The sequence below is a fragment of the Mustela nivalis genome, assembly GCF_964662115.1.
Source record: "Mustela nivalis genome assembly, chromosome: 9".
Taxonomy (NCBI): Eukaryota; Metazoa; Chordata; class Mammalia; order Carnivora; family Mustelidae; genus Mustela; species Mustela nivalis.
In genome coordinates, this window is record NC_139028.1 from 80847693 (window position 1) to 80873325 (window position 25633).

Below are 25633 nucleotides of genomic sequence, written 5' to 3' on the forward strand. Positions count from 1 at the left end.
AGAAGCACGTGTGGGGTCTTGCTGGAGGCCTACAAGCACATGGCATGGCAGCTGCCTCCACTACCCCACGTGAGTGTGTGGAAAGCAGATGCAGCCTGCTTTTTGTTTTTGTGTGTTTTTTTTTAAGATTTTATTTATTTGTTTATTTGACAGACGGAGATCACAAGCAGGCAGAGCAGCAGGCAGAGAGAGAGGAGGAAGCGAGCTCCCCAGGGAGCAGAGAGCCCGATGTGGGGCTCGATCCCAGGACTCTGGGATCAAGACCTGAGCCGAAGGTGGAGGCTTTAACCCACTGAGCAACTCAGGCGCCCCCAGGCTGTGTTTTAAAGCACTTACTGTATGTTGACTTCAAGGTGACCTCCTTAGGAAGCCTTCTGTGGAGGTAGTCCTTCTGAAGGCTTGTTTACATCTGATGAAATTTCAGAACGCAGATTTCAATTTTCCGAATTCAATTGCGGATTCATTTTTGCAAGCCATTTGTTTTCTATGGAGTCATAGTCATAAGGATCGGGATTTGAATCCTGATTCTCTTCCTTATTGGCCTTGTGATTTGAGTAGAGTTACTTAGCCTCCTTGAACTTTTCCCTCACTTTTTTAAAGAATTTTTTTTTTTTTAAGATTTACTTATTTTTACTTGAGAGAAAGAGTTGGAGTGGGGGAGAGGAAGAGGGAGAGAGAATCTCAAGCAGACTCCACGCTAAATGGGGCTCAGTCCCATGACCCTGAGATGGGGACCTGAGCTGAAATCAAGAGTCAGACACTTAACTCACTGAGCCACCAAGGTGTACCCCCTCCCCCCCGCATTTTAAAAAAAGGCAGCAATAGCACCTACCTCTAGGCTGTTGTGAACATTAATGAGGTAACACATGCAGAATGCTTGGCACGGTTCTGGCCATCCAGGGAGTGTTCTGAAAACAACAGCCTTTGGCATCAGCACAAGGCACTGCTGTGGGTCCCGGGGGCTCCAGCGTGAATAACACATAACCCTTGGGTTCGTCTGCACCTGGCTGTGCTCAGTTAACACTTCCTCAAAGTTACTCTCCAATATTTGGCAAGTATTTTCAGCTCTTGTTTTCCAGTTGCTGGAGAGAGACGTGCGTGTATTTTCTGTACAGATCTCACCGTGTTTCTGCTCCATGCTCTCTTACACAGATTCCTGTGTCATCAGCGACCATCCCAAAATACAGATCAAGAACTCAACTTTCTGCATGACTGCCTATCCCAACTTGACAATGGTTAACTTCACCAGCCAGGCCAATAAGACGTTTGTCAGTGGGAGTGAAGAGTATTTCAAGTAAGACTTTTTTTTTTTTTCCTTAACTTTCTAAGGGAAACCCAGTGAATGAATGGATTTTCAAGTTGTCATCTAGAGGTGTGGGTGGCCCAAGGGATGGGTTGCCTCCCTCTGCACCCTCCCTACTACTTGAGTGACCCAGAAGGAAGGTTTCTTCCCTGATTGGGCTTCTGAGAGCAGATTGTTGGTCGTCATGGTTCGGGAGAGCGGAGGTGACTGCGTGCTTCTGGGAATAGAACTGGCGGTGCTGTCACTCCCGATGTTGGTGACAGAACACTGCAAAACCTTCAGCCAATGGGGTCAAAGCAGACCTTCAGTAAACTAGGTGTTGGGTTTTTATTTTTAGTTCCTCTGAACTTCAGAAGGGAAGAGAGGCAAAAAGTAAGAAAACAAGGCATCGTCAATGACTTAGTTTAAAGAAGAACTAATTTTTTTTTTAAACAGTTTTGCCTTACTTTTGTACTTTCTACATCCATTTTTGTCTGGTCTTTGAGGATTGAGGTTCAGGGATATGAGGAAATCCTCAGCCATTCTAGGAAGATTTCATAAAGTTTATGGAATGATTTTTTAAGGTAGATAAATGTGGAAAGAGTTCAATGAAGTGTAAATAAGGAGTGTTCTCCTGTTACGCTTTATGTCAGGGTTATAAACTCAGACATGCCAAGGGCTTGGCAGGGAGGTTTTGAAGTATGAACAAGATGATAGAGAATGGTGAGGACTGTGGCAAACCAGAGAGCCTTGTCTGCCACGGGGGAGGGAGGCTGTTCCTGCTGAGCTCCCAATGGTCACTGTCTTGTGGGAAGTTGGGCCACTGCTGCTAGAACTTCCATTTTATTTTATATTAATTTTATTTTTTAAAGATTTTATTTATTTATCTGAGAGACAGAGAACAAGCAGGGGAACAGCAGAGGGAGAGGGAGAAGCAGACTTCCTGCTGAGCAAGGATCCTGATGTGGGGCTCAATCCCAGGACCCTGGGATCAAGACCTACCCCTGGCCTTGGGACCATGACTTAACTGACTAAGTCACCCAGGTGCCTCTAGAGCTTCTGTTTTATGAGAGGTTGGAAATAAAATCCAAATTTTTATGTGTCTCTCCAATTTTAAATGTTAGCAAACTAATTCAAGTAAAACACTGGGGCCAAATAAAACTCACATGTCACTGGACCCCTGGTTTGTGGCCTTCACTTAGATAGTGAGAAGTGGTCATTCCTATCCCCACTTCTCCCAATTACGAGTAATTCCTTTTCCAGGTTTTCTCTCCTGTATGCACGCAGAGGATACAGGGAACAGGACAAAAGGGGGAGTTAGGCTGAATGATGACATAATTCTTTGTGAAGATAATGTAGTGGGTCTTGATTCACCCTTAGTACTGGGAAGCTGAGTTTGACCTGGTGGTTAGACAAAATCTGATCCCATAATCCATGTGGTTCGAATGATTCTAGGTCTGCTTTTGGTGATCTTCACTAATCCTCTGGGACCAGTCTTCATTTCCAAGAAGAAATGTTACTAGCCTTTGGAGAAGTCCCTTATTAAAGCATGGCGTACTTGGCATGGCCGAGATGCTGTGGAATTAATTGTTGCCTAAATGTTTTGCCCATGAGGGGAGTGGGGATGTGGGGGGGAGCCTTGGCACTGCTTGGGAAATGTTCCTAAGGTTTGGGGGCCCAGGTCACTTCCACCCCTGGTCACTTTTACTCAATTGTTTTTTTTTTTTTTTTTTAAGATTTTATTTATTTATGTATTTGAGAGAATGAAAGATATGAGCAGGGGGAGAGGGAGAGGCAGACTCCCCACGGAACAGGGAGCCCAACCTGGGGCTCATGACTTGAGTCAACGACAGACGTTCAACTGACTTAACCCAGGCGGCCTACTTTGACTCCACTCTTGAGCCCTGATTGCCGCAGGGGCTGAGACAGAAAGGAGCGTGGTTGTTCTAGAACGCAAGGCTGTGCGCTGATTAACGGCCTCCGGAGTCCACACTCACTGGCGGGCTGGAGGGCACCGTGGCCAGCCAGGCCAGGAGTGGTGCCACCTTCGCGTCCCCCTGCAGGTCAGAACATTCTGGGCTGACGTTTCTGCAGTCCCGTGGAGTCTGGCTTCTAGCTGGCCCTTTGTTCAGGTCACAGAGAAATGCTAGGCTACAGCGCGGTGCTTGCATCCAGAATCCCGGCGCTGGTTGTTGCAGAGTTGCAAGGATTGTCTGAGTCACCACTCTGTCCCCATGACTACCTCGTGTCCCCATGACTACCTCCTGTCCCCAGGAGGGCGGCCGGGCTACAAGCCACTGCCAGGGATGTGGGGGCTGCCAGGCGGGCCACGGCTTCTCAAGCAGATACACAGATGACCAGCAGCCCCTTCTGTTCACATGTTCTCGGTCTTTGCATTCCTTGGGTAAGGGCCAGCCGGCGCCGCTTTTCCATTTCAGCCAGGCTCGGCCAGTGACCAACGCAACTGAACTAACCTACAGAGCAGCAGTTTTGGTCATTGAGCCTCGTGACTCTTTTACATTTAAAATTATACAAATGCAATTGGAATGCAGCCTCTGAAAAGAGTAGAACACTACAGAAAATACACAAAAATCGTCCTTGATGGTTCAGAGTGCCTGTTAGTGGTGTGTCCTTACAGAAAGACCTCAGCCTCGAGAGTGCCTGTGGGCAGGCTGGACCAGGACCCCCAATGCCGTTGGACTTGTCACACCTGTCCTGGGGCAGCTCCGGATGCCAATGGAGCTGACCTAGCCTTGTTCAGAGGCTGCCCAGGGCCATGAGAGGCTTTCCAGCCTGTAACTGGGAACCGGGGAAATCCTGCTGGACTTTTTTTTTTTTTTTTTTTTTAATTTTTTTTCAGCGTAACAGTATTCATTGTTTTTGCACCACACCCAGTGCTCCAGCTGGCCTTTTTGCAGACAGCTGTGGGCTTGAACCCAGATCAGAGCATTCCTTACCCTGATCCTGTTAGGTCCCTAACTGGCAGGGTGAGGAGGGCGGGGGTTTATCCAAGGCTCCTGGCTTTGCTGGGAGTCCAAAGCCGGCAGACTGTCACCTCCCTCCCTCCTCATTCCCCTCCTTGCTCTCTCTTTGCTGTTTTTAGGTACTTTGTGCTGAAGATTTCTGCAGGGATTGAATATCCTGGCGAGATCAGGTGGCCACTAGCCTTCTGCCTCTTCCTGGCTTGGGTGATTGTGTATGCGTCCCTGGCTAAAGGAATCAAGACTTCAGGAAAAGTAAGAATTTGTATTTATCTTAAAAAAAAGAAAAAATAAAAAAATCTCTGGGACTCCCAGGCATGGTTGTATCATGAAGCCACAAAAGAGCCCTGGCAAGAGAGTCAGGATACATGGGCGTAATTCTGACTCTGACCCTAAGTAGCTCTAGGACCTTGGGCAAGTGACTTCACTCCCATCTGGAAAATGGGATAATAACACCTTTCTTTCAGGGCTGTTTTGAGGACCAAATGAGACAAATGCACACAGAGCTCCAGAGGGATGGTGTGGGTCCTGATTCATTTCCTTCCTCTCCTGTCAGGGGCTGCCACTTCGTTCAGCAGATGGGACCCGTGTCCCATGATTCGGTCTCTCTCCCTAACTCTAGAATTAGTGCTACTGGCTTTTTGCTTCTTGGCTGCCTAGTCAGTTAGTGCTTCTGCTGAGAAGCTGGAAAAAGACCAAAATTGTCAAGTGGATTCCTTCTCATCACTGCCACCACTATGTTCTGTCCGTCCCATGCCCTTTTGCAACCCCCCACAGCCAAACACTTTTCCACTTCACGTGCCCAAAGCACGACACGGTGACAACTCTGCCAGTGGGATTTTTGTTGAGTAAAGACTGGGCCACTCTGTCTGAGCAGTCCTTTGGTCGTCCCTTTGGAGAGGTTGGAATTCCCACCCCAGGCTCAGTTCCAAGGCACAGAAGGCAAGGAGTCTGGGAAACCCCAAGATACACTGGACATTCTTACAAGGGTCACACTGTTTCCCCTCATCTTCTTGATGCTTTAGAAAAAAAATACAAAAACCTGTTAAACAGTTAACCGGTCACTTGATGATAATCAATGTTATTTAATCATCCTAAGGGTGATCATCCTAAGGGTGGCTCAGGATGAAACCCAAGATGTCTTTCAGGCCCAAGGAATGAGTGTGGCAGAGGTGGGCTCAGACCAGAGGTTGTGGGGTTGACTTGCTCTAGGTGTCAGGGTCTCAAGTTCTTCCACCTCCCAGGTGGGCTTCATAATCTCCCGCCAGGGGCCCAAACCTGGCACCCATCAGCTGCAGAGCTGAGTCTGTCCTTTCCCTGGGCCCATGGCCATGCCCATAGGTGCCTTTGGATAACAGCTCTTTCTGCTGCTCGCCCTGTAATCTGCAGCCACAGGGACTTGAGCTGTGGGCTCCAGCAGTGTGGTCAGGATTGCAAGAGGCAGAGGCTGCATCTCAAATCACATAAGGTTGGGGGAGAAGCAGACTGGGGGTGAGCAGCTGGGTTCTAGTCCAGGGCTTCCCACGGGCTTTGCTATGTGGGGACATCTCTACCTGGGCCGTGAAGCCTGGCTTAGCTTCTGGTTTGCTCTTAGCTTCTATTTGTTTTTCTGCTACAACGAAAAGCAAATTTTCCTTTATCTCTTGCGGAAGTCTTCGGCTTCCCCATTTCTAAAGTAAAGGCAGTCAGGCTGGGAGTGTCTGAGATGCTGGAGCTCTAACGTCATTCTGTCTGAACACTTGCTGGGGGAGCTGATCTTAGTTTTCCTCTCTGGCCTCAGTTTCCCCTTCTGTAAAATGAGAGCTGGGATCACATGACCCCCGAGGAGCCTGCTGGCTCTGAATAAGTGGTTAAGACTAGATTGTTTTTCTAAGGCAGCAGGAAAATCGGGGAAATGTTGAGATGACCCTTACATCAATGGCTCATGTGTCCTGAGGTTCCTGAACTCCTTGCCTTCTGTGGCTTGGATCCCAGCCAAGTGCTTGCTTAGCAAGAGAGGCCAAGTATTTGCACAAAGAAAATCTCACTGTTAGGACTGTCCCTTACAACTCGAGATAGAGACAGGACAACCTTGACTGTGATTGACATGGCCAGAGAGGTCTCTAGCGGACAGGTCTCTAGCAGGATAGGTTAGGTGGGGACTGCCAGAGAGGAGGTGGTAGTTAAGGAGGGAGAGCAGTGGTCCTGTTGGTGACCTGGGGAAGGATGGCTTGCTGGCTCTAGAGTTAGAGCCACCTGCGTTCAAATCCTGCCTTTATCACTTCTCACTGTGTAACTTTGGATGAATCATTTGACCCACAGAGCCTCAGTTTCTGCATGTGTAATTGGGGGTAACAGTATGTATCACATAGGATCGTTATAGGGATTAATGAGATCGGCCACATATAATCCCCGGCATACGGTCGGTTCTTCACTAGCATTGGCTTTTCTCATTGTTGTGACGATGAACGACTGATGTAGTGGGTGGGCACCGCACCACTCTGATATCCTGGAAGCTGCGGCTCTGGTGGGGAGACGGGGAGAGGTAGGGAGCTTTGTTGAGCACCACGTGCCCGGCCCTGTGCTAACTGTGGCGCGTGTATCAGTTCAGTCATCTGCACAACAGCCCGCTGAGGAAGGACATTTGCTCCCATTTTATAGATAGAGAAGGTGAGGTGCTTCAAGGCCAAGTAAATTGCCTGAGGCCACACAGCTTTTAAGTGGCCATGGTGGAATCTGAACCTAAGGTATTTCCCTTTAAAGCCTGGACCCTTCCCAGGCCATGACATCCTTTCCCCAGGAGGGGCTGTTGGGAAGACATGGGCTTGCAGAACTGTGGAGTCGTCGTTTGCACAGCGGGGAGGAAAGTCCCCCCACTGGGAGCCAGCACCCTGGCCTCTCCACCCCATCTCCGCCACCACCAGCTGTCGTTGGCAGGGGGGCAAGTCCCAGGAAGCACTGGGGCCTTACTTTCCACATCTGCAAACTCAAGGCTTAGAATGAATGTTCTCTAAGACCCTCTGAGCTTTATTAGCCCATGATATATTTTTTTTAAGATTTATTTATTTATTTATTTATTTGACAGACAGAGATCACAAGTAGGCAGAGAAGCAGGCAGAGAGAGGGGAAGAGAAGCAGGCTCCCTGCTGAGCAGAGAGCCTGATGTGGGGCTTGATCTCAGGACCCTGAGACCATGACCTGAGCTGAAAAGCAAAGGCTTTAATCCACTGAGCCACCCAGGCGCCCCTAACCCATGATTTTTTAGGACAATGTTAAAGCTCGTTCTTTCTGTTGGTTTGGGAGTTAATCCCTGGTGCTAGATTTTACAGGCTTTCTGGTCTGGGAAATTTTCAGGAGCCCTGGGCTGGTAAGCTTTTCTTTTAGATCTGCTAACTTCTCATTCTGCTTTTTTGAGAACGGTTGCCGACTAAGGATCGAGGACCTTTTTTTTTTTTTTTTTTTTTTTTAAATGAGGAATGCCGCCAGAAATAATGAATCCCAATTTGTTATCTTGACCTGGGGTGTGCACACATTGATCACGCATAGTGCATTGTTTGGAAGCCAAGGTGAATGCTTGGCTGAAGCTCTTGGTTCTGAGGGCTCCTTTGTAATTGAAATCCCACAAAGATGGCCAGACTGCCATTTCTCTCTCTTCCCCCCTCCCCTTTCTCCCTAAGATTTTATTTATTTATTTAGAGAGATAGTGACAGAAAGCACAAGCACAGGGAGTGGCAGGCAGAGGGAGAGGGGAAGCAGACTCCCCGCTGAGCAGAAAGTCAGGATCACCACCCAAGCCAAAGGTAGCTGCCCAGGTGCCCCAGACTGCCATTGCTAAGCAGACGAGATGTCCACCTTTTCCTGCAGCAAGATGAGCTCAGTTCCTCTTATGGGGGACCCTCAGAGACAAGAATGGCTTGTTGCTTCCTGTTAGACCTCCAGCTCCCTTCGAGCAGCTAGAATTCCAGGGGCAGGGGTGACCAGCAGACCGCCTGAAGGTCAGCTTGCGGCCTCTTTGAGCTCAGGGCCCACACTGCCTGAGTACTATGGCACACCAACGGTGCCTGGGATGGCAAGATTTCAGGAGACACACTTTCTCAGGCTCCTGCACGTGTGTGGTCAGCTCTGAGAGTGAGTGCTACCTTCAGTGTTGTACCCTTAGTGCTGTACTGGCCGCCCCCCCAGTCCCAGCTCTGCCCACCCATTTCTGATCACGTGGCCAGCAGAGCGGACCTGCTGAGAAGAACAGAGGCTTTGGAATCGGAAAGCTTAAGGTTTGGATCTTGGCTTCAACTGGGAGACCCTGAGTGAGATGTTTAACCAGTGACATGCGTCATTGGAGTCCCATTTTCTTCTTCTGCAAAATGGGACTACTCACAGCTGACCCATAGAGGGGGCTCCAGAAATGGTTGTGCGCACGCAGGCGCCCAGGTAGGCAGATAACTGGTGTCTTAGCTCGGTAGACTGGTGCCATTCTGGTGGTTTTCTTCTGCTGGCCCCTGCTGCCCGGGTCACCTCTTCTTCCTTGCCTCTCCCCATCCTTACTTCCTGCAAGCCCCCAGGGTCAGGAGGTGAAGAGGATATTCCTCTGTTGTCACCTGCCCTACTGTCTTGGTGGGGTGGGGAGGTCAGACTGGCCAGGATCTCCTCCTCCCAGTTCCATCCCATAGTAGGGAGGGCAGCCCGGGGCTGTTCTGGGGCGGTGATTTTCTTCCAAGATGTCAAATGCCTTTGGGTTTCACAGTGTCTGTGTGCAGAAGGGCTTCACTTCAGGGGAGAGGCAGGGTTGGTGGGGTGAGGAGGATGGGGGCTGCCTTCCCCCACAGCCCCTAGTAATCACATTCTCTAGGAAGGGAGGCAGGGAGCCGCAGAGACCCCCTTACCGGTGGTGGTAGCAGTGCAGAGAAGGGAGACCCGCCGGTCCCTGCAATGTAGCCAAAAGCAAAGTCTTGACCTTGATGGTAGGTGGGGTTTAGAGGAAGAAAATAGCCCCTCCTATTTCCTTAACTGGCAGCCTGACACAGTGGGGAGTCTGCCCTTTCAGCTGCTGAGGCTGATCCCTGACCCCCCCATCTTTCTCTCTCTCATTCCACATCGAATCATCAGGAAATCCTGTAGCTCTCCCAGCAAAAGCATATTCCTGTTGGAGGTGTCACTGGCCCTGGCCAGGAGTACAGCCTGGCCTCCTAACTTCTGTCCCTGCGCCTTCTTTGCACCCCTGCAGCGTTACCCACCATCTTCCCCCACCCCCGCCCCGTGCCACCCTGGCCCTGGAGGAGCCCAACCGGCTGAAATGTCAGATCCTGTGACCCCGCCACCCAGTGGCTGCAGCAGCTCCCTGTATCCCACAGGAAAGGCTCCCACGTTTGGACACGATCAGTCCCCACTCCACACCCCCATGTCTCTGAGTTCCTCTCCTTCCTGTGCTCCCGCCAGCCACCCTGGACTCCTTCTTGCTGTTACTACGGGTCAGGAACACTCCCTCCTTAGGGCCTTTTACTCCAGCAGCTCCCTCTGCTAGACTATCTCTCACACCCAGTTGGGTTCCTCTTACTTCCTTCAAGTCTTGGCCAATTTCTCAATGAGGCCTTCCCCACCTGCCCATTTCAACATGGCATCTTCCCAACCGCCCACCCCAGCTTCCCACCCCCCTTTACCCCGCTCTGCTTTCTCTGTTTCCTAGTGCACTCATTACCCTCCAACATGCCAGATAATATGGTTAGGACCACTCCTGGCTGTCTGTCTCCCTAGTTGGAATGTCAGCTATTCAAGGGCAAGTGTCTTCATGAAGTTTACAATATGCCCAAATGCTTAATGAAATGACCCCAACAGTTCTACCCGAGTCTCGATCCTAACCTTCCCTTAGCCCACCTTCGCAAGTCCCTGACTCTGTCCCCGTCCCCTGAAAACCCAGGGCCTGCCAGTCCTGGACATTCTGGAGCCCCCTGCCAGGCCCTGGGGTCTGTAGATCCAGTGTGTGGTGGCATCCGTGTCTCCCTCCCAGGGGACAGGTGTTCCAGGTGTCCCAGGAGGGGAGACTGAAGCGGGGGATGTGGGAATGGGTGGCCCTGAGCCTGCAGTGCTTGCCCACCTCAAGGATCAGGGAGGGTTTGGGGGGAGCTCAGTCTCGTCCCTACAAGGTCGTTGGTTGGACCTTTGGGACTCAAATGGCTTGTGAGCAGAGGGTTGCCATTGTTACCAAATTCAGGGCTGGGGAATCCAGGGCAAGACTAACATGGCGCCTCTGGTGCCAGCGCCCCCAGACCTGTCCCATTTTGTGTGACCTGTCCCAGGGAACTCCTCCAAGAGTCCCACGAGGAATACACTGTCATTACTGCCACTTTGCAGGTATGGACACTGAGTCTCAGAGAAGTCAAGTCTTTTCCCAAGTGGCCCAGTTCGTAAGGGATGGGGCTAGGATTTGAACTCAGACTAGCGGGATGGGATCCTGATCCCAAGCTCTTGCTTTTACGCAGATGTTTGGTAGACAGGTAAGTCTCATCCAGCCATAGTTCCCAGTGTTACTGATGTTACTTCCCAAATGTTTCTTGACTCTGGTCCCTTCCAGGAGGGAATCCAGGCGCATCCTTTGACTGGCATTCAGGGCCTCTCACGATGTGCCCAAATTGGTGCAGTAGCTCCCTATTTCCCACTGAAAATGCCCATGTCCCCGGGGACCCCCATCACTCTTCGCCTCCACGCCATGCCCTCCTATGGGTCATCAGACCTTTGCCCTCACGTGTCTGCCTTGCCCACTTTCCTCCTCCCCCTCCCCCCTCCCCTTGCCTCCCTTAAGTTGTCCTTGGCCTCTAGATCTGGCTCAGGTGTCATCTCCGTGAATCTTTTAGCAAACTCCCAGGTTGGATTGTACAGTGCCCCCCCTGGACTTCATAATGTCCTGGGTGCAATGGCATGGTCCATTAAGCACACATCTCTGGGTTCTCTAGTTCCTGAATCCCTCCTTCCTAATACATCTGACACCTGGTACAGCATCCAGCTCTTAGCAGGCTTGTGGAACTTAACCGCACTGAATGACCATCTGTTACAAATCAGGCTATGCCAGTGGCTTATTCATCCACACAATTCTTTTTTTAAGAACAGTGTCCTTGTGCCCAGTTTACAGAGGCAGACGCAGATTCAGAGAACTTATTAGCTTGTCAAAGGTCTCACAGCTACTCAGGGCCAGATGTGTGGTTTCATTTGAACTTAAATCTTCCTTTTACTATTGTTATCATCATTATTATTATTAAAGATCATAATAAGAGGGAGAGGAAGAGAGAATCTCAAGCAGGCTCCCGGCAGAGCATGGAGCCCAACGCAGAGCTCGATCCCACAGCCCTGAAACCATGATCTGAGCCAAAAATCAAGATTTGGACTCTTAACCACCTGAGCCACCCAGGTGGCCCTAAACTTAAATGTTTCCTAGATCGTGCTCTTTGCTTCTGGCCAGGCTGCCTCCCTTAAGGTGTCTGTATACACAGGGATGGAAAGCTTGAGCTAGAAGATCTGTCTCTCATGGTGGATTTGGGGGCCTCAAGTGGAGGGTGGGGTCGCAGTTGGGGAGGAAGGAGGCACGTCGCTTTCCTCCCTGGGTAGTTCCTCAGGGAGCTGTCTCCTCGGCAGCTGGGTTGTGGGGTGTGAGGCAGCCCCAGCCTTCCGCACTGCACCCCACACGCCCACAGTCCTGGGTGTTGCCACCCAGACTTTGTTTCTGGTTCTCCTTGCTCTTGGGGCCCCAGCCTTGGCAGAGTCTGGGGGAGCCACGCGGGCAGCCTCCCCGCCAGGCTTGTGGGTCCAGTCGGCCTCTGTCGATGCCCCTGCAGCGTGGCCCCGGCTCGCGGCTCGGCTCCTCCCAGCCTCCCTTTCGGATGGTTCTTTCAGGTGGTGTACTTCACGGCCACGTTCCCGTATGTCGTGCTGGTGATCCTCCTCATCCGCGGGGTCACCCTGCCCGGAGCTGGCGCTGGGATCTGGTACTTCATCACGCCGAAGTGGGAGAAACTCACGGACGCCACGGTGGGCTTATGCTTTCATTTACAAACCCCGCTCTGGGACCGCTGGACGAGGGGGGACAGACTTTCTCCTGCAGCGTAGCTCGCTGCTGGCTTTTCCAAGGTCCTGATAGCCTCGGGCTGTGGTGTGCTCGGGAGCCCTTTCATGAGAAGTGGGCAGCAGGGGGTGTTCTGACCCCTGGAGCGATCGGCCTCCGTCATGGTCCTCTCTCTGGGGCTGCCGTGCAGTCTGGAATGAAGAATGTCCTCCCCTTATTCATAGCATCGGGCCCCTCACACCACTCCTCTGGTACTCATTACCGCGTGTTGGGAATGGACTTCTGCGGGGTGGACAATGGCAGCACGAATCATGACAATTATCCCCGAAAGGGCGCGGACACGTTTGCAGACTTGTGACACACGGACACCGGGCGAGCGCACGCTTGTCCTTCCTCTTTGCCTATCTGTGCGGGCAAAAATCCCCAGCCCCCAAACCTCCCAAGGAGGGGCTTCTTTAATAAGTGAATTTTCTCACCTTAAAGAGAGACTCACTTTTATAGAATACATTGAGAACACATAGCCATAGCTTGGATGGGTTTGACTCCACCTCGCAGAAAACCCCCAGATGATGACTGCGAATGAGAGTTGACTTCCCTCCTACGTGCTGAAGTGGCCCCAGGGCACAGAGTGAGGTACTCCACATAGTGAAGGCTCTGCAGTGTCCCAGGCACCCGTCTTCCCATTCTCAATCACTCACTTCTCTAATGGCTGCTGAACTCCTGCCATCATAGCAGCATTCCAGGTAGCACAAAGGGGTTGAGGAAAGGAATGGAAATAGGTGCCCTCCCTCTCTTTAAAGAAGGAGAACCCTAGAAGTCCCTCATTACACTTAATTTTCACATCATTGGTCAGAAACAAAATCATGGGATTATCCCCTCCCAGCTACACTTGCCCTTGATGCTGGGAGGCAGTCCTTGGGCCGGATGTTTGGCTGCCTCTAAGGAAAACCATGGCTTTGTTACTAAGGAGTATGGGAGAATGGATGTTGGGGTAGGCACAGACTCACTAGCACACAGCACTCACTTGAACTTTCTCTTTGCGTATTAAAAGCGCAATTTTAAAACTAGATTTAATTTATAAAAACGGTGGGAGGTCTATTCTGCAAATCATGTAAGTCTCCAGCGCTAACTCCTGAGCGGCCTTCTGGAGTTTTATGAGGACAGTGCTGAGAAATCACCAAGAGAACCAGAAAGCATTGTCGGCCAAGTTCAAGGAGGATGTGGCTGTAAGATCCACTGGGCTTCGGCACAGGTGGTTTTGCTAAGGGGAGGAGCTGTAGGACCTCACCTTTCTAATAGCGGGGGAAGTCTGTAAGAATGTCCGCTTAAACAGATCTTTATCTTGCATCCATGACTGCATTCGGCTGTTGCAGCTGTCTTTGGAGAGTGTATGCAGCAGAAGAAAGGGCTCTCCCCTTCTGCTCAGCTTTCTCCGTGGCAGGACATAGAAGCATGAAATGTGTGTGTAGTTTGAGTTCCTCTCCTTTGCTTACAGTCTTCCAGGTAATTTCCTGCCTTTTTGGCTTCCAGCACAAACGATGCATGTTGGTGCCAATGTCCTTTCTCTCCTGACTACCTCTCCGCCAGGGAGGGGACGTGGCACTGGGCAGGAGAGACTCCCCTCCCCTGGGCCAGCCTCCTCCTGACCTTGGATCTTCTCCCCTTTGGCCTCCCAGGTCTGGAAGGATGCTGCCACTCAGATCTTCTTCTCTTTGTCTGCCGCGTGGGGAGGCCTGATCACTCTCTCTTCCTACAACAAATTCCACAACAACTGCTACAGGTATGTGGGGCTGCCGGAGGGCCGAGCAGCTGGTGAGTGGGATGAGAGCAGGGACAGACCAGGGACCGAGTCGCAGACTCCTAAGGCCACATCCTCACACTTAGCCTGAAGCAGAGCCAGAGGGCTGCCTCTGCCAGAGCGGAAACCACCCGCAAAGGCCTCTCTGTTGGCTTCCGGTGGCCTGGACCCCAACCTGCAGGGCTGTGTCCGACCCCTGGCTCCGGGGCTGTTTATGGGATGGAGCTGAGGCTCTCCAGAGGTTGCCCTGCTGCCTGCTCTGTCCTAGGATGGTCGTTTGTGAGCTACAGAGATGATCAGGTGGTAGTCCCGGATGGAGTGTGGTCACTGTCACTTGACATATGTTTTTCCAGAGGCCCCTATAAGGAAGGCAGCAAGGTACAGTGAAAGAAAACTCTGCTGATGCATGTGTTAAGTAATGGAAACGTCAGCAGGTGTGGCGGGGTCCCTTACACGATGTATGTGTGCATCAAATATCAGGCTGTACGCTTGAACTATATTACCGTTTGTATCCATTGTCCTACTTCAGTAAAGCCGAAGAAACAACGCGGAACCTGGGTCCCCATCCAGATCTGTTAATGAGAGTATCTGGAGGTGGGGTGGGTCCAGGGGTCTACACAGGCGGACGGGATCCTTGGGAGATTCTGAGACGTGCCGAGAGTGAGAACCTTTGGATGGTGTGATATTAGACCAGGGGCTCTGCAACCCCAAAGACCTCCACCTGGGAGAGCCTGGACAGCTCCTGGAGGAGGTGACACCTGAAAGTTAAGTGCATCCAGCAAGCGATAGAATATAAGGTCCGTTCTCCTGGAGAGCTGATTTAAAATAGGAAGGGAGGGGAGGAGGGAGGGAGGCAAGGAAGGAAGGGAGGGAAGGAGAGAAGAAGGAAGGGAAAGAAAGAAATAGAGAAAGGGAGGGAGCAAGAAATAGAGAAAGGGAAGGGAGAAGGAGTGCCCGGAATCAGACGGACTTGGATTTGGGTTATGACTTCACCATTTACTAAAACTTGAGATGAGGGCAAGATGCTGCCCTTCTCAGAGCCTCTTTCCTCTCGTCTGTAAAATGCAGAGGGTAGTATCTCGTGGAGAGGGGAGAGCTGATGTATGCAAAGTTAGCACAGCCGTATTTCACACCTCGTAGGTACTCGATAAACGGTAGCTGCCATTATGATTATGATTATCATTTTCTAATAATGTATGAGCTATTTTGTGAACCAAGAGGAACAGGTTAAGTGCAGCTGTGACCTGAGCCAGCTGGGATGGCTCCAGACAGGTGAGATCCCTGCTGGTGCATGAGATCCCTGCGGGTGCAGGGGCGGCAGGAGGACACGGTACGTGGCGGGAACAGCCAGCAGGGGGCGTGAGTGCGACCATGATGGAGATGTGGGTGGGAGCAGGTTCAAGCCCTGGAGCAGAAGGAGTGTGAACGAGGCTGGAAGGAACGGGGCCCGGCTCGGGTGAGGCCAGGCTGGAGAGAGCCTGTGTATAAGCTTGCGAGGGCTGTGGAACAAATACCACAGCGCGTGTGGTCTAAACAGCAGACATTCCTTTCGTTACAGTTCTGGAGACCGGAAGTCCCAGATTGCGGGTTTGGCAGGGTTGATTTCTTCTGAGGCCTCTCTCTCTGGCTCCCCGCGTCCTCACGTGCTCTTCCCTCTGTGTGTGTATCTGTGTCCTCTTCTCCTCCTTTTGCAAGGGCACTGGTCACCCTGGAGGCCATCCCACCCCGATGACGTCCTTCTAGCTTAATTCCCTGTGTAAACACAGTCACCTTCTGAGGAACTGGGGGTTAGAACGTCAACACAGAATGCTGGGGCACACAATTCAGCCCGTAACAGCTAGAATGCCAGCTAAGGTGTGTGAACCTCGCTGGTCACAGCTGCTTATTAATGTGTGACCCCAGAACCCATCTGAATGCAGTCCAAGGGGTCGCATCGCTTTGCATTTGGGTAGAAAGGAGGTTCTGCGGCGTAGCAGAAGGAACCCAGGGCTGGACAGGGAGTCTGGATTCAAATTCTGACCCACCATGAATGAACCCATTCCCTGCTCCTGTACCTCTGTTTCCTCATTAGTAAACTAAGGGGTCAGACAAGGTGGGTTGTTCACCAAGCAGTTGCTCTGGGCCAGGCTCTGCGCACAGCAATCCGTGAGAAAGGTGGGGTCAGTGCCACCATTTAAAATCACGTGGAAAGCAATAACTTGCTCCAGGTCCTCACACCAACGGGGGGAGGATCAGGGTTTGAATCCTCTCTGAGGCTCCATCTGGCTTGACCTCTCTTTCCAGTCTAGGGTGGCTGGCCAGCCGGTGGGAAACTGCAGGTCTCCCCTGCCTCACCCCTGGGGTTCTGGGTGCTCCAAAGCCAGGCTGTCCTCAAACCCTGGTGGCCGTTCACATCCCACCGCCTTCTCTTCTCTCATATATGACTCCTGTCCTGGAGTCCTTGAAAGGCTGGAGTCCTTGAAAGGCTCCATCCCCTCTGACTCTGCTCTGATGGGCAGTCCTGCCTCTGCCCCTTGGAGGACAGGAGCCCGGGCTCTAGAGTGCCTGGGGCTTGAGCTTGGACCAAGAGGCCCAGGAGCAGGGCAGTTGGAGAAATGTTTTTGAGCCTTTCGGTGCTTAGAAAATTGACCCCGGGAGGTCTTTGATGAGGACCGTGAAAACATGTAGAAGCAAACATGGACTCACCAACATGTGTGCATAAGAACACACGGGCATGCGTTTATGTGTCCTTCCCCTTGTCCCTTCCGACTCACAAAGCACAGCTAATGGCACACTCTCGTCTCCTCCCCCTCAGGGACACTCTCATTGTAACCTGCACCAACAGTGCCACGAGCATCTTTGCCGGCTTCGTCATCTTCTCGGTGATCGGCTTCATGGCCAACGAACGCAAGGTTAACATTGAGAACGTGGCGGACCAAGGTAAGGTCACCTCCTGAGCTCCTGACCTATGCTCTCGTGGGAAGCTGGCCTTCTGGAATAGAGGGGACAGTGGGACAGCCCGGGGTCCCTTTGTTGGGAGACTCCAGGCAGGGCTAGAGCTGACCGGTGGCTCACTAAAGGGGTTGCTGTAAAAGCCGCATTCCTGCGTCCCTCTCCTCTCTTCTGTCTTCTGTTTCTTCTCGTAAGTCAGCTCCACCCCGAGTAAGTCAGCTCTACACCTGTTGCACCTGTTAAGGGCAGGTAGGGCCCTAAACTTCAGGCGACCTAGTGCCCCTGGAGCTGGTGTGGGCCTCGCCCCCTGCAGGCTGCTGTCCTTGCAGAGCAGGCTGGACAAACCCAGTTCAATGCTGGGCAGGAGCACTGACTTCCGAGCAGCCTTTTCCTGACAAAGCGCTTTCGGCCTAATGATCAGCTCAAACGTGCTCTCAGGACCTTCTGCTTAATTAGAAAGTAGAATGTTTACTTTCTACCCAAATGATCGCTATATTAGTGGCTGACAGTTGTATGGAACTTTCAAGTTTGTAGGGAGCCTTCCTTTTTCTCTCACTTGGTCTGTATTTCTCGCACAGCCTTTTGTAGGAGGTGCTGGATAGTTTTATTTGACTCTTTCTTATTTCCACCCAGCCTTAACCGCACGAGGGCTGGGGTGTTTACTAGGTTTCTGTGATGAACAGATTTCACTGTGGCCGTCGCCCGTTATTACGATCATGCTCTAATCGGATGTTTATGGGACGCCTCAGTGTCAGGACCGGGCCAGGGACGTGTGGGGACGTGGTCGTCCGCAGTGTGTCCCTGTGGGCAGCTTCTCCGTGCCATTGCCTTTGTTGGAGGAGCTCACTGCTGTTCTCAGATGACGAGCCAGCCCGGGAGGGAGCAAAGCCCTGGAAATGTCACCTTCTTGGTGGGCTGCCGGCTCTCGGCTGGCCCCCCAGGGGTCATTAATTATGGCTTCAGCAGTGCCGCCAGTGCGGTGCCTCAAAGAGTTAAGAACCGGCACCTTGCAGGGGGGTAATTACCTCTCCCTGGAAAGAGCGTTAAACCCCGAGGGATGTTGGTTCTGCAGCACTGCATTTAACTGGCGTTTCAAGAGAGTGACACCCCCCACACACAACTCCGGGGGGGGGGGGCGGGTGGCTTGGGGGTGAAAGGAGGAGAGGAGGCCTTGTCTTCGTGGGTGCCTCGCCGCCCCAGCTGTCCTCATTTCCTCCCGGCAGAGTTGCTGGAGCAGGAAGGTCCTGCCCCACTTTCCAGCAGACCTGAGGTGTTGGTCCCTTTTGCGACATTACAGCCCAGCTCCCTGGGAATCAGTGGCCGTGTTGTCGGGGTGAGGAGTCAGTCCTGAGATCTGGGGTCACTTTAGTTCACTCTTCTGAGCTCCTTCCTGCCCCAGGAAAGAGATTTGGGGACACATGTCACTAAAAGCCGAACAGGATTTTGTTTTCTCTTTGCAAAGAAAGATTAAGATAATTGCTGGTGTTTCTTTCTGAGCTGGCCCCTTTCCAGATTTTATTCACTTTCTCTGATTTAAGTGGAGGAGGAGAACACTTCCTACCGGTTCTAACACCTTGTGTTAGTGTGTGGCGGTTTCTCATGGTCACCAGCACAGGGACAGGGGAGGGGACACTGGCTCATGAGGCCTCCTGTCAGACCTTGTGGGGCAGCTGTCCCTGTTCATCTGGGAGGACAGACATTCTTAGACATGACTTACAAGATGTCTGATTTTCTCAGGGATGATGGAGGCTCTACAGAATCTGGGACGGGGGTATGGGACGGGCCTGCGGTCCACGCCAGCCCCACTCCCTCCTCGCTGGGCAACACAGGCACGCAGACCGTCAGTAACTGTTTGCTGACCCAACGTCAGTAACTGTGTTTTGGTCTTTAGTCCAAAATAGGTTCTCTTCTCAGGGAAGGCATTTTTGTCAATGTCCTTTCTTCAAATTTCAGTCGGTTTTGGGGGGACACAGGTAGGATTGGTGATGACCCCAGGTTGTCCTCTGCTTCTGCGATGAGCATAGGAAAGGGGGCATGTCCAGAAAAATACCTTCCTGGGAAGTCAAACTTTTTTTTTTTTTTTTAAGAATTTTATGTATTTATTTGTCAAATGTATACCAGCAAGTGGTAGGGCAGGTGGAGGGAGACGCAGACCCCCACTAAGCAGGGAGCCCTACACGGGACTCAGTCCCAGGACCCTGGGGTCATGACCTGAGCCCAAGGTACTTGCTTAACCAACTAAGACACCCCGGTGTCCCTGGGAAGTCAGCCTTTAGGGTCACTCGCCAACTACCTTCCTTACTGACTGTGGAGCTGAGACTCACAGTCCAAATCCACCCAGAACCCGTACCGGCAGCAGACATGCTCTTTCTCCCTCAGAAGGACTGGGTTAGGCCCTGGGTTAGACCGCAGTGCGTGAACACAAACGTGCGTATTGGATTCAGAGTTTCCAGGTCCGGGTCCCTAACCATTCAGAGACACCGCTGATGAGAAGGGACAGTCTCAAACAGGGACTGCCCGTCCCCTCATCTGTGTCTCTCACATGGAGGCCAGCTCTTCCTTCCAAGAGCACAGCAGTCCGGCAGTGTCTTCCCCGAGAACTCCTCCCTTTGTCACGGGCTTCCCAGCAGAGAGCCCTTCCCCAGTGGGCGGGGATGGTGAGGTCCCCCGCTGACCAGAGCTCTGGTTCTGTGTTGAGTGGTTCTCTGGGAGACAGGACGCCAGAGACCTCCTGTCCAAGCTGCTGACATGCAGAACCTCTCTCATCCCCTCTCAGGAGGAGAGTACGAATGATCTCTGTTTCCTGAGTTCTTACCAGGTCTAGGCATTGCTTGAAGCCCTTTTCTGGTATCCATATATTTACATCTCATAGAAGCAAATGTACTGATGTTCACCCAGAGAGAACCAGCCACACCTCAGGTCTCTTGTCTGGGAAGAGGTGGAGCTGGTTTTGCAGTCCCAGGAGGAGGGGGAGCTCTCAGGAGCCTGCCTATCAGCCCTTGGGCTATACTTACACTGCTTCCCAGTGGGAGAGGAGACGAATAGGGCTCAGCCATATAGGACATCCGGGCCTCATCTAGGGAAAGCTCTGCTGGGACTCAGCCAATCCCTTTTTCCAGTAAAACATAACAAAAGACCAAACTGAGTTGTACAAACTAATATAAAAATGTATTTTAATAATCCACTCCCCAGCCGTCTTAGATAAACTGACTTTGCTGGAAACGATGCCTTCACCTGGGTGCTCTAGGGAGGCAGATGTAATTGAAGAAAACCGGGTGTTTTGAAATCATTTCCTGCCTTTTTGAAAAAGCAGGAAAACCCAAAGGGCCAAATCCTATTAAAGCAATCAGTGAGGTGCTCTGGGAGTGGCCATTTCAGGACCTTCTTATCCACTTTATGGGGGCTCTCACCAGAGCCCCGAACTGGCTTCCTCAGTGTTCTGCGTTTGAGAGCTGTTTTGAACTGTACTTTATTTTTTTTTAAATTTTATTTATTTAGTTGACAGACAGAGATCACAAGCAGGCAGAGAGAGGCAGAGAGAGAGGGGGAAGCAGGGGCTCGATCCCAGGACCCTGGGATCACGACCTGAGCCGAAGGCAGAGGCTTTAACCCACTGAGCCACCCAGGCACCCCTGAACTGTACTTTAATACAGACTTGAACGGTTCACGCAGGGGGCCCTCAGAACCGGGCAGTATGATCTGGTCGGATAAGCGCATAAAGCGGGGCTGTCTTAGGCATTCAAGGCTTTCTATTTCAAATACCCCCAAGGCCCTCGGCAGCATTAAGAACTAACAACCTGATAAATTCCAGTTTAAAAAAGTGCTGCTGGGGCACCTGGGTGGCTCAGTGGTTAAGCATCTGCCTTTGGCTCAGGTCATGATCCCAGGGTCCTGGGATTGAGCCCTGCACCGGGCTCCTAGGATCGAACCCCGAATCAGGTTCCCTGCTCAGCAGGAAGCCTGCTTCTTCCTCCTCTCCCATCCCCCTTCTTCTGTTCCCTCTCTCCCTATGTCTGTTAAAAAATAAGCAAAATCTTAAATAAAAAAAAAAAATGTGCTGCTGTGCTTGAGTTATGAAAACTCTAGGTGCTGTGATAATCTGGTTTCCAGGCATGCGCTGGCTGCGGATTAGCCCGGCATTCGCTTGTCTCTGCCCCTGATTTATCATTTAGTTTTCTGTTTACAAGGAAATGCTAACTGCTGGGTCTTTGGACATGGTGGGTCCCAGTGATCTCCCAGTGAGTCTGTGAGGCAGGTAGGAAGGGCTGGCAGGCTTGGCGAGGCCGGAGAAATGGCCCCTTAGACATCCTCCGCCAAGACTGCTTGTGGGATTTGTGGAAGACCCTGAAGCTCGTGTCCAAGTTCATTGTCCACTCCTATTAAAAGTGAATATTCTGTGAGTGCTCCAGATGTGCGAGGCATGGTCTCATGGGGAGCTATTGCTCTTCCCATTTTGCAGATGGGCAAAATTGAGCCTTATAGAAATGAAATGACTCGTCTAGGGTTGCATAGCTGGTAAGTCATGGAGTCTAAATTTGGACCCAGATCTGTCTGACCATGAGAGCCCAGACACTCTTCACCCTCATGCTGTGTCTCTCATCCCCCTCTCCCTAACTGGTTACCAGTAGATTGATGTAGCCCCATCTTTACCAAGCCTTTATAGGGCACGATAATAAGAGCGATTGATGGATTCATGATTTATGCAAAAAGCTTCTCCAGGAGAAGCAAATACGGAGGGAATGGTGTCATTCTGGGCACGGTCTAGCCTATAGAGCTGGATTCCTTAACCTCAGCACTCTTGACCTTTGGGCTGGATAATTCTTTGTTGTGGGGACTGTCCTGTGCATTTTATCCCTGGCCTCGGCCCACCTGATGTCAATAATACCCCCCCCACCCCAGTAGTGAGAGTCAAAAATGTCTCCAGGTATTGCTTAATGTCCCCTGGGTGGGGGTGGGGGGCTGTACTTGCCATTGGATGAGAATCACTGTTCTACAGGGTGGTTCTTAGATGCTCCCCCAACTCATCAACACAGAGATGGGGCTTGCATGAGACACAGCCTGGCTTTGGACTCAGTCTGCTTTGGTACTATTTTTAGCCTCCTCTCTGAGTTCCCCAAGGTGTGGACCTGATGCCCCTGGTCCTTCGCTTCAGGGAACTTGAGGTCTAATTGGGAAAATGAAAGGAGATGAGGGAAAATAACCGGCAGAAGTAACATATGATATGTCTATGGAGAGACCCCCTGTGGGCTTCCAGGAAGAGGAGGCCTGGAGCTGGGCCTGTTTGCAATCATCTCTCTTGTTCCTTTCAGGGCCAGGCATTGCATTTGTGGTTTACCCAGAAGCCTTAACGAGGCTGCCCCTCTCTCCATTCTGGGCCATCATCTTTTTCCTGATGCTCCTCACTCTTGGACTTGACACTATGGTAAGCCCCTCCCCCTTTGACACCTACCTGAGGCTCCGCCTGGAGACCCCCCTTTCCTGGATCCTGCATCCAGCCTGTGGCAGGGGTGGGCTTGGTGGTCCCCACATGTTTCCCCCGGGTGATATAGGATGGTGAGGTCTGTCTGGGGCTCAGCATGGCTCTGTATTTGTGGGTGACTCATGGGACAGTGCAAAGCAGCCATCGTCCCTTCCTCCCTCGCTTCCGCATGCAGGTTTTAGCCCGTGTCCTTCCTTTCTTTGGTGTTATTTTGCCAATGCAAATGCTGTGGGGCTGGATCAGGGAGAATAACACGAAGTCGATTTTAGGGAGATTGCCGCGGGGCTGCGACTGCCACAAATCTTACTGACAGGTACTCAGAGAGTTTAGTGGTTGGGTGCAAAAAGGGTTTTTTCCTCAAGCAGCGGATCAAATTCGAGGTAAACTGGAGGAAAGGAATTTACATCTCATGAATACAAAGTGAAGCTTCAGAGTCCGTGATGGATGAGTGTGCGCGGTCTCTGGGGGCTGGGAAGGCAGCTTCCCAAGCTCACATCCTGGTGGACCCCCCTTGCTGGCCTTGTGGGTTGGACTCCAACAAAGCCCTTTAGACCCATCAGGGGAAGGGAGTCCTAAGAACCGAACCTCATACTTGTATCGCTTTCCCTGGTGGGAAACACAAAGGGAAGCTTTGGGGTTGGGTGGCTTGTCTGAGCTGCTCCTTTCCTGGCCCCATTCCAGTTTGCCACCATTGAGACCATCGTGACCTCCATCTCGGACGAGTTCCCCAAGTACCTGCGCACACACAAGCCGGTCTTCACTCTGGGTTGCTGTATCTGTTTCTTCATCATGGGCTTTCCGATGATCACTCAGGTAAGCAGCCTGCTGGCCGCAGGCTTGGGGACAGGGCATGCGGGGACCCTATGGCTGATCTATCCTTTTGTCCTTAGCTCTTGGGCTCAGAGCAGTAGCCAGTCACTGCCATATCTGTGTAGACAGCACCAAGTCAATAGGGATTCTGCCTGCAGATGGAAACATGTCCCCTTGGCTGCCACTGTTACTTGTAGCATCTTCGTAATTGAGATGTAGGCTTCTCGAGCCAACAAGGCAGGTGTGTCCTACTTTAGGAAAATAGAATACATGGAAATCCAAATTTACTGGCCAGAGAAGTTCCCAGTTGGTTACTGACATTATACCTGGGAGTCTAACTGTGACGGGATTCCTTCCAGTCCTGAGTGTCTTGGTGAACGGAGTGTTAGCCCCACTCAGCTTACATGTTCCATTTGTTCTCTCTGTGACCCTGAGCCAGTCACCGCCTTTCGGCCTTAGTTTTTTCATCTGTGAAATGACGAATGGGAATAAGAGGGTCTCGAAGCCTTCTCTCTTGTAGAGAAATGGAAAGGGCGAGGTAAAGATGCGGGGGGATGTGTGATGGAATGCCCAACGACACCTAAAGGTCAAATGAAGGTCAGTCAAATGCAGATTTATGGGTAGAAATGACGATCTGTTGCTTAAGGCAAAAATGAAGCCATCTGCCTGCCTTCACCTGTTCATCTTCAGATGTTAACCTTTGTTTATTAAGAGTGAGACGTTAGATCACTTTTTGTGCTTGTTTTGTTGGTTGGCTGAGTCTCTCGAGGGCCTGCTTTGCACACATGGCAAGGCCTCCAGCCTGAGTTCTAGATCAGGCTTAGGTTCCTACTGTGGAGGGGAGGGGAGATCCTTCGGCTCCTTGCTTACCCCTGACTCTGTCCTGCATGGAAGGATTGGCTGTTCCCGGTGGGCAGAGCCTGGATCCAGGCCCACTGATGTGGTTCCTCTTTCCTACCAGGGTGGAATTTACATGTTTCAGCTTGTGGACACGTACGCGGCGTCCTATGCTCTCGTCATCATCGCCATTTTTGAGCTAGTGGGGATCTCCTATGTGTACGGTAAGGGGACCGCCGCACCGGCACGCGGGGATTGTTGAGTGACATAAGGCATCCACAGCGAGTAGGTTTTCAGATTTACTAAGATAATGAAAGAGTTTAATTCTAGCAATTTAGGAGACATAAGGGACCTGTACCTTTATTTCCAAACTTGCCTCTGAACCATGATCTGAATTTATCTGAGGAGCAAAAGGTGGCTGAAGGTGAGACCCAGAAACCCCTTTGTTTCAGAAGCTACTAGGACCTGCCCTCTGGGTATGGTCTGGCATGTGAATAGTTAAGATCTGGGGATGGGGCCAGGTGAGGGAGGAGGAGGCCTGCTTTGCAGGTGTGAAATTATTTCCTGGTCTTGCTAGTGGCAGTCCCTACCCTGTGTAGCTTGAGTGAAGAGTAGCTTCGAGGCTGGTCCCCAGATATGTAATGTGAAAAGGGACCAGCAAACTCACAGATCCTTAGGAAACTTTATTAACGTCATGGAAGTCTGTGATGCAAGAGCACCACCCCAGCTTCTCCTGGAAATAAACTTCCAGTTTCCTTCCAGTTTAGTTTGTCCTCTTATTACCGTAGCAACCTGCATCCCGTAACTAGTGGGACAATTATCAAGAACAAAAGGAAGGCAAGTCAGCAGGTGGCATCTTTGCCCTTTGTGTAGAGGTGCTTGTGCTTGGTGGGGTCTCACTGGGTGATCTCCTCAACCCCCCTGTGTGTACTGCCAGTCACAAGCATGCCCTACTAAGTACAAGGTGTTAACGACTTCTTTGTGCCTGGAAGTCTCAGACGCATCCCCAGGCTAAGGCCTTCCTTGGATAGTTAGGGTCTCCATGGCAAATCCTAGGAAGGTGAAAAGTGCCAGGTTGGGCTATCTATTTGTATTGTAAAACCCCAAAGAGATCACAGCAGGCTGTAAGTTAAGAAGAAATGTAGGATATCCCTTGGATATGCATAAGGGACAGATGTGCGGAGAAGAGGGGCCAGGCCAGAGGGCTCTATGGAGCTCCCCCTTTAAAGGTGGGGATGCAGTGAAGTCCACTGGACTGCCAGGTATTCTTGGTGGGAACATCTTGCTTTTAATGTCAGGTTTCTTTTGGAAACTTAGCCCCTCATGGGTTCACCAGATGGTCCGTTGGCAAAGTCACGATGGCACTCCGTTTGCAATAGTAGTCCAAGTGCAACTAGCCGTCTTGACCTCCTCTGCTTGCTCTCTGTGTCCTCACTGATAATTGCCACAAAAGGCACACCTGCACAATTCCGTTCTATAGAACAGGGCT

At 51.4% G+C, this 25633-nt stretch overlaps 1 protein-coding gene across 4 annotated transcripts in view; it reads left to right on the plus strand.

The window, feature by feature from the left end:
• Positions 1 to 25633, plus strand: part of SLC6A5 (solute carrier family 6 member 5) — a 66811-nt gene that overhangs the window by 25023 nt on the left and 16155 nt on the right. For all 4 annotated transcript variants that reach the window (XM_082747366.1, XM_082747364.1, XM_082747367.1 and 1 more), the window contains 8 exons: positions 1153 to 1294; positions 4386 to 4518; positions 12121 to 12255; positions 13966 to 14069; positions 16882 to 17006; positions 22328 to 22440; positions 23179 to 23310; positions 24269 to 24368. In XM_082747366.1, the coding sequence (XP_082603492.1) occupies positions 1153 to 1294; positions 4386 to 4518; positions 12121 to 12255; positions 13966 to 14069; positions 16882 to 17006; positions 22328 to 22440; positions 23179 to 23310; positions 24269 to 24368 (984 nt within the window). The remainder of the gene's footprint in view (positions 1 to 1152; positions 1295 to 4385; positions 4519 to 12120; positions 12256 to 13965; positions 14070 to 16881; positions 17007 to 22327; positions 22441 to 23178; positions 23311 to 24268; positions 24369 to 25633) is intronic.